Source organism: Psammomys obesus, unplaced genomic scaffold (assembly GCF_907164565.1).
Source record: "Psammomys obesus unplaced genomic scaffold, mPsaObe1.curated_primary_1811, whole genome shotgun sequence".
NCBI lineage: Eukaryota > Metazoa > Chordata > Mammalia > Rodentia > Muridae > Psammomys > Psammomys obesus.
This window is the reverse complement of record NW_026596095.1, coordinates 25,486,593-25,495,609: the sequence shown is the minus strand read 5'-3', so window position 1 is coordinate 25,495,609 and position 9,017 is coordinate 25,486,593. Positions and strand designations below refer to the sequence as shown.

The 9,017-nt window shown below is 34.8% G+C and overlaps 1 protein-coding gene across 1 annotated transcript in view; it reads right to left on the bottom strand.

Annotated features, from left to right (window-relative positions):
- Window positions 1-386: 386 nt before the first annotated feature.
- The window catches only part of Eif4e (eukaryotic translation initiation factor 4E), a 33,710-nt gene continuing 25,079 nt past the window's right edge, over window positions 387-9,017 (bottom strand). Inside the window, exons 4-7 of the mRNA XM_055628227.1 lie at window positions 6,837-6,900; window positions 6,132-6,245; window positions 3,756-3,895; window positions 387-1,918 (exon numbers count right to left, since the gene is read on the bottom strand). Coding sequence (XP_055484202.1) covers window positions 1,804-1,918; window positions 3,756-3,895; window positions 6,132-6,245; window positions 6,837-6,900 — 433 coding nt within the window. The 3' untranslated portion in view covers window positions 387-1,803. The remainder of the gene's footprint in view (window positions 1,919-3,755; window positions 3,896-6,131; window positions 6,246-6,836; window positions 6,901-9,017) is intronic.

Genomic DNA, 9,017 nt, shown 5'->3' with positions numbered 1-9,017 from the left:
ATTTTCAGAACACTGAATAGGGACTGACTGTGACAGTAAGAGCAGTTAGCTGGCAATCTGTGGGATATTTTAGAAGTCTGTTATAAAAGCAATGCTATTGATTCCATATTTATTTTATAAGGATCTTTATCAGGTTGAAAAGAATGAATTCATAATAATAACCACCTAAAGACAGTATTTTTCTCTCAACTAGTGATTTCTGTTCTCCTACCCATAGTTCAGCTTACCTTTTGGTCTACATGAGCCACACCTCATTTCTCAGGATCTAAACTATACAATTATGTATTGCAGACAAAACATCCTTAAGGTTGCTTTAAAATGATACAAGGAAAGAGTAGATCGTTTCAAGTTTACAGAGAACCATACTGCAACAATTGACCAATATAAATAGTTCTTAATACTTGTTTATTAAGTTTTATTCAGATAGTAACTCTAATATTCCTAACGCATGTTCCCCTATACTTTCCTTATGTGAGTTTTCTGGCTTTTAAGTAAAAACATCTCAAACTCAACAACCAGTTTATAGCCACTGTTCCTATCAAATGGTGATACACCAAAATCCCAATTCGCATGAATTTTAACATATTCAAAGTACATTATTTAACCTAAGACTGAAAAACTGTGCCTTAACTTTATTAAAAAAGATAACCACATCAATTTAATTACATATGTGATACTACCTATTCAATTTATTAAAAATTGTAATAAACATAATAATTAACTAGTGCTCCAAACTTAGGCTGTGCAGAGAAGACACTATAAGAAGACACAAGAGACTGCCTTGCAATACGAAGTACAGATTCCTTCTACAGAGATGGAGAAATAAAGGACAAATCTAGTTGTCTAAAAGACAATTCACTGTACACATTTTATTTACAGTTTTGTACACTGTCTTAATATGAATGGGACCGCTTTTCTACTTGAGCCATTGTAACCAAAGCAAAATAACCTAAGTAATACAAAGTGTTAAAGTACAGCATAAAGATACAAAAGCAGACATACTAATTCTAGTTAGGAATGTAATTATGGTGTTACATTTTTATAGTCCACAATTATGTTTAGGGATCACACAGACATAGATCACTGATTTGAATGAAATGCATAAATTTGTAGCAAAGCTTTGTAGTTACAAAAAAACAAAAAAATTACCAAAGAATGCACAAATTTAATGTTTATTCCACCTTTCTGTCATATTCCTGGATCCTTCACCAATGTTACATGAGGAAAAACCAAAAGCAAAACAAATGAAAAACTGAAATCAGAATCACTAATGTTATCAAGGAGGGAAGCAAATAAATTAAAGTCTAGCAGCCATCAGCGAGAGGGCAGCAAGGACAATGCTGTGAAAGGAAACAGAAGGTTGCTAGAAAGCCATACTCAGACTCACAGCAGCTAAATTCGCTCCTGTGTGGAGTGGAACAGAAACAGATCTTTTCCTGCTAAAGTAATAGAAATGTAAGTTTTTTTTTCGAATACTGTAGAAAGGCATGTGTGTGTGTCATGGTAATTCTAACCGGCTGTTACAGAGCGGGCCAGGAACACACCTGCAGGTTCTGGGGTGATGTATACTGTAATTCTTTGATTGGGATAGTGGACACACTAGCAAAAATTGGGATGGGAGTGGGGATAAGAATGAACACAGAAGTACAAGACAAAGGCGAATGAGACTTCTCTTATATCTTAGCAACATTTAGATGGAATCAGCTTCAATGCAGTCCACTCTGCTCTGATGAGGCTTTGGTTCAGCTCCCAATCTCGATTGCGTGACGCAGTCTCCTGTGAGAATACTCAGAAGGTGTCTTCTTAAACAACAAACCTATTTTTAGTGGTGGAGCCGCTCTTTGTAGCTGTGTCTGCGTGGGACTGATAACCAATCACTATCTTCGGAGGAAGTCCTAACCTTTCCTTGTATACCCTCCTACAAGACAAAGGAAACAAAGATCATTAATATTTCTTTAGTTTTTACATAAAAAATGCCCACACAAGGAAGCAAAACACAGCGTGTTCATTTTCTTTCAGTATAACTAGCAAAATTAAAAATTAGTCTTTACTTCACAACCAAACTTAAATCATATTATGCACATTTGCAATCCCACCAGATCTGTGTAAGGTATAACGATTATTACTAAATTAATAATGAACAAAACAGGAGCAGTTAGTAGGCCCATAGCATTTGTTTTCATAAATTACATTTACATATGAATTCTATTGTTTTATGTACTAACTTCACAAACCAATTTTCAAATAAGTTGTGACTATTTTAAAAGCAAAATGTGATGTTTTATTTTAAAAACTAAAATATATACAGGGTAGTATATGAGTATGAACTATGTAAATCAGTGTCTAATTTCATCTGTAGTATTAATATAAATCTCTCCTTAAAAGGCCAATCTCTCTCCTTAAAAGTGCCTGTAATCCCAGCACTCAGGAAGGCAGAGGCAGGTGGATATCCTTGAGTTCGAGGCCAGCCTGATCTACAAGTTCAAGGGCAAGTTCAGGGCAGCCAAGACTACACAGTGAAATCTTGTCTTGAAAAAGCAAAAGACAAAACAAAACAAAATAATACACACACACACACAAAACCCCCCCCAAAACAACCAACAACAACAAAAAAGCCAAAATGGCATCATAGTGCATGCCTTTAATCACAGCACTTGGGAAGCAGAGACAGGTGAATCTCTGAATTCAAGGATAGCCTGGTCTACATAGTGAGTCAAGATAGCCAGGGCTCTGTAGATATCCTGCCTCAAGATAGATGGATGTCAAGGTGTTAACAGTTTAATCTTCAGGGAATGAAGCACATCTAAAGGCTGAAAAGAAACAAAAAACTATAGAAAAAAACTGAAAGTTCTCTAACTATAGATTGTAAGCGAATATGAAGTAAGGGTAACAAACACTTGAAAGAGAGGAGAGAACTTCATCTGTCAACCTTAGAAATCTGTATTTTTAATTCTCAGGAAAAAATACTCAACAATAAAAAATGAGCAATATAATTAAAGGAAGAACCACTCTCACTGAGCTTACTCCCCCAGCAGGCTCTAATTCACTCTAAACAGGTTTTTCTTTTTCTTTCTTTCTGTTTTTTTGAAATAACTAAGGCAACTAGTACTAGCTGACACTGTAACAGTTTCTTAAAATACACTTTACCATTAAACATGAATTCATACATACATACACACACAAGTAGTTGTATGTGCCAATTGGAAGCATTAAAAAATATTTTCTTAAAAAATATTTTAAGGTTAAAATATTTTTAAGGTTAAAATTTTTTAACCTTAAAAATATTTAAGGTTAAAATGTTTCAGAGATTTCAAAACATCTAATATTGAAAGAAAACATCTATAACAAACTCATCTGATATTCCTACAGTAAATGTTGATACTAAAAGATGAAAAATGACAAGTCAACAATGAATCCCTTATAAGTCCCACCTAGAAGCAAACTTTGACTTTTATTTTTACTCATTTACATGTAATCAAAGAGATTTAAAGCAAAACTGGTATGTGTCTGTGATTTCTAAAGAATAAAATACAAAAACTTATAATGCATATGGCCCCGCTGCAAGACCATTTAACAGAAATGAAAAGCAGATAAATGCATTCAGTACCAACAGGGTCCAAACTTATAAGTACTTGTGCAAACATTTACAAAGAAAGTAACAGTTTATAAACATCAAAGTTTCTGAAGCTGTAGTACATAGGACTTCTGCATTTAGTCAAAACTGTCAAAGAAGAAGGCAAGTAGAGCAAACATACCCTATGTGTGTGACGGCGTCTCTGTTCTCACACTCAGTAGTCCATATTGCTATCTTGTCACCTTTAGCTCTAACATTGACAACAGCCCCACACACATCATCACTGTAGTCATCAAAAGATTCTCCAATAAGGCACAGCAGCTAAAAAAGATTATAATGAACATCTCATCAACTCAGAAGAAAGCACAGGACTCTTCTGTGTGAACAGTTATAAAACTAAACCAGACTTTAAATCAAGAGTTGACCTCTTAAACTGGTTGGTGAGGCAGAGGCACCACTGCCAAGTCTGAAGCCTTCCTAATCTACAGAGACAACAACAAAAAACAAAGCAAGTGAATAAAAAAGTGAGTCAACTTTGTTGTGGATGGAGACAGGACATGCATGCCATGGCAAACCAATGAAAGCGGAGGACAACTCACACCATGTGGGTTCTGGGAATGAAACTCAGGCAGTCACACTTTGGCAGCATGCGCCCTTACCAGCAGAGCTATGGACCAGCTTAAAGAACTGACTTTTAAAATGTCTAAATTCTATTCATTTATATGTAATATATTATTTTTTGCCTTGCCTTAAAAAATAAGTCAAATGTTTTCACTTTTTCAGTAAATTAGGCACACACAAAAGTGATCTAATTAATATGCATTTGCTTAGCCCTTGGTTTGTTGGCAAACAATTATTAGTGAGATGACTGAAATCGCATTAATTGTCATGTTCTAACAGTTTCAAAGTAGAGCTCAGTAGCATTAAATACATTGAGCAACTGTTACTATGATCCATCACCACAATTTTTTCAACCTACAAAACTGAGATGTCCTTTTGCCTATGGCAGTGGCTCTCAAAATAATGAGTTGGGACCCCTTTGTGGATTGAACAAACTTTTCACAGGGACTGTGACCACTGAAAACCACAAGACATTTATATTACAATGTGTAACAGTACCAAAATTACAGTTATGAACTAGCAGCAAAAATAATTTTATAGTTGGAGGTTACCACAACACAAGGAACTGTTTTAAAGGACTGCAATATTAGGAATGTTGAGAAACACTGTCCTATAGGATTCTAAAATGGTATTTACTTAAACTCTCCTCCAAAAGCATAATTAAATCTTGCTGTAAAATATTCCTGATCCATAAGTGGTTAAAAAAAAAAAAAAAAAGCAAGCATCAACTATAAACTCCATTGGCAAAAATTAGGAACTAAAACCTAACCACAGAAAATGCCTATGATTTCATAATTAGAGTAGTTCATAAAGTGCCAAAGTATGTCAAAACATATGAAATAATTTAACCAACAATTTTATTGCTTTCTTCACTAATTTCAATTTTTTATAATTTATTTTAATAATGTTATAAGTGGGTTGTAAAACCTTACATTAATCACAACATGTAAGATTCTATCTTTTTTTTGATTAATGAAATAACAGGGTAGAATTGATTGTAGAAAATGAAGTTGATGTTTATCACTTCTTTTTTTCCTTTTTATTTTTTGAGGCAGGGTTTCTCTGTGTAGCTGGGAATTTACTCTGTAACCCAGGCTGGACTCCAAATCAGAGATCCACCTGCCTCTGCCTCCCTGAGTGCTGGGATTAAAAGTGTGTGTCACCATGCCTGGCTTGTCACATGACAGGTAAGAATTATTTGCCAAATAGCCTATGCCCATAATCCCAGCAATCAAAAGGTTGGAAGCAGCAGGATCCTGAGCTGCACTAGCAGCCACGCTGCGTAGTAAAGCCATGTCTTTAAAGAGCAAGGGTTGGGGACTTTACTCAGGAAGAAAGGTCACACCTAGACATACTAAGAACTTCTCTTCATTTTTCTAACTATTTTAATTTATAAGGTATTTTCAGATTAGTATAAAAGGCAGTGGGTTTCATCATGGCACCTTCACTTTCATCATATTTTGCTCACATTTGTTCCCCTCCCCATATCTCTCTCATTCCCCACCCCTTTCAATGTTTCCCTTTGTCTTATCCCATTTGATCCATCCTTCTACTTTCCTATCACACATATTAACTGTCCTACTTCCCATCTCACTATATATTATTAGTAGTTTCAAGACCTAAAAATACATTTTATGTAAACAAACACACACATATGTATTTTAAACCTAAGTTCTACATATGAGAGAAAACATGCCGTATTTTTTTTCTTCCCAAGTCTGGCTTATTTTGCTTAACATAATACTTTGCAGTTACATCCAAAAAAAAACAAAATGCTTCAGGAATTTGCACGTCATCCTGTACAAGGAGCATACTAATTTCTATTTTGTTCTGACTTTGGTGTATATGATGACAGGCAAGCACTTTTCTAGAATAGGTACCCTAAGTAAGCCAACGAAAAATATATCCTAAAACTGGTTATAATTTAAAGCCTTACTGTCTCTAGCCAAAAGCGATCGAGGTCACTTCGTCTCTGCTGTTTGTTCAATGTAATTAGCCATCGTCCTCCCCGTTTGTTTTTCTCATCTTCCCACATAGGCTCAATACCATCCTATAGTATAAGAACACAATATTAGATAATATTGTTACTTATTTTGAGCAACAGTCAATACCAGAATCAGCAAGCAACAACACTGACAACTTTTCCTTTATTCTCTATACCCTTGCTGTTGGTACAGTTTTTAAAAATATGTAAGTAAGAACTATATGCCAAAGGCATGCGACTATAGAAGAATATCACTTTATCCCTTAACCATCAAACCTTACGGTTTCACGTCATCTGAAGTTTCTTGAAATTCCAAAGAAGCAGAAACCTTTTAGAAGCTACATTAAAAGTTATGTAATATAAGCTAATTAATGTCCTATCCTAGCACCTGACAAAGGTCTGTTTATAAATATCTCATGGGTTTAAAATTAGCTGATGAAGTCAGTCTATTCAGGTATATCCAGGAAGGGCTTGCACAGGATTAGCAAGGCTCAAAGTCAATCCCAGGATGTGCCTGCCCGTGAGTAACTAACTCACATCACAGAGTTCTGTAATCAAGCCTGGTAAAGACAACTGCCTGAATCTGTGGCCAGTTTTTACAAATACCTGAATGTTCTGGTCCTGTAATAAATATAAATAATCATTGATTAGGCATACCTTAAAAAGTGAGTAGTCACAGCCAGGCATTAAATTACTAGACAACTGGATATGGTTGTATAGACTAGGTAAAAGAAAATAATAATTAAAAACATAATATGTAATGCAGGGTTTGGGTGCTTACAAAGATAACACACACACACATATACACACACATTTGAAAATATGAAAAAAACGTAAAAGTACGTATATTTGTTTTTCTTTTTGACTGTTACTTTCTGAAATGGACAAAGCAGGTCTATAAGTAATGATTACATTCAAATTTTATAATGTAAATTACTAAAAAACTATCTCAAACAATTGTTCTAACAAAAACATTTTAATACATTTGTTAACTTAGTGCATATTTGTACATTTAAGAAAATTAAATCATCAGGACTGCATGGTTCAGTCAATCAACATTATCACCTCTGCAAGTGTCTAGGTATAAACACAGCAGTGGTTCTCCAACTCCAAAAGTGGTTCCTATCCAGTCAGTACCCAAATGTGGGGAGCTCAGGCATATACCAGGATCACAGCCGTATACCACAGTTGAATCTGTGCAAATACTTAATAAACTGTGGAATGGTATTTGAGATATTTGATATCTGCTGCCTGAAGGCAGAAGGCTCTATCACTCGTCTCTTGTAGAATAAAATGGATTTAAACATTGGTAACAGTAATTGCCCATCTCCAATATCAGAATGAAAGTGACTTAAATATTGAGAACAGCACTTGCCCAGCTCCAATCAGATGGCAGAGATGATCTTAGTTACATGCCTACAAACTTTAAATGACAGTACATGAGGTACATCCTGTGCTGACTTTAACTCTGTCTAGGAATATTTCCGACAACTTTAATAAAGAATTTTACATCTTTCTAATCACACCACACAGTGTAATTCAGCTTGAAAGAGATAACATAAGGTAGCTAATGGTTCACTGTTCCTAAACCACAACCTTGAGAATTTTAAGACTACAAAAAGTAGAGTAGAGCAAAAAGGACTTTACAGAGACTGCTTATATAAAATGCTAGAAAGGAGTAGAAATAAAGTGGTCCAATGTGCACAGAAGCGTGGAGGATTTTTTCCATTCTCTCAGTTACAGCCCCAAAGATTTTGCTTATACTAAGTAAAGTGTAGGGCTGTGTTCTATTAGAGGACAAGTTATACACACAATTATATAAACTGGTAAAAACCAAACAATCCAGACTAAATGCAAATATGACTCAAGGTAGGACTCAAGACCCTTCTTTTTCCTTAGTATGAGAGCTGTTTTTTGAATCTGTAAAGGAGGCTTCAGAGTTATTCAAGAGTCTTGGAGTAAACACAATTAGAGTATAAAAACCACTTGATCCTTTGAAGAACTTCAATTTAACTAGACAACTACCTCTATTAATTAGTAGAACTTAAATATACCTGTATCATAAGAAAACTATCAGAATGTTCTTAGTAGAAAAAAGTGAATTCAATGAAAAATAAAACTACTGAATTCTGTATTTTGCCTTTTTCAATGGTGCAATGTCATCTACCACTTATCTACTACAGGCCAAGCACTGGAAATAGAGTACTGACTGTGCCCTTAAAAAGATAAACAGCTATGAGTTTTATGACTACACTCCATTCTTCTGTGTGATTAAAAGACTCAAGAGTTACATAAAATGTCAAGAATCACTAAATTCAGCATGTATGGACCTAACATAAATATACAGATTACAAAACTGTGAGGCAATTCAAAGCTCTTCAAACTTTTGCCTTTCATAGTCTCAAACAATATTTCCCTGTATGTTCTCCAAGAAAACTGTGATGAATTAACTTTGGAGGAGCTGGGATGCAGCCCAATGGTACATCACTTGCCTACCATGTTTAAGGTCCTGAATTTGATCCCCAGAAAATGAAAGCTACTGTTTTAAGACAGTACTCAATTTCAAAGCATCTTAGGCATGGGTGGTGTATATCTGCTTTGCCTTGTAAGGTAAAGGTGGTGGAACCCCAAGATCCATAATGCTAGGACATCCTCAGAAACTCAGCTACATCCTATCTCAAACAAATAATCAGTTCTTGAAAAAGACTCGGTTTATAGTCTATTTTTAAGTCTTTAAGTATTGAAAAGTTTATAATTCTAAGTAAACTTTCTTAACCTGAAAACTAAAGCTAAAAAAAAAAAAAAAAAAAAAAAATTTCAATTACTTTCACAAATTGC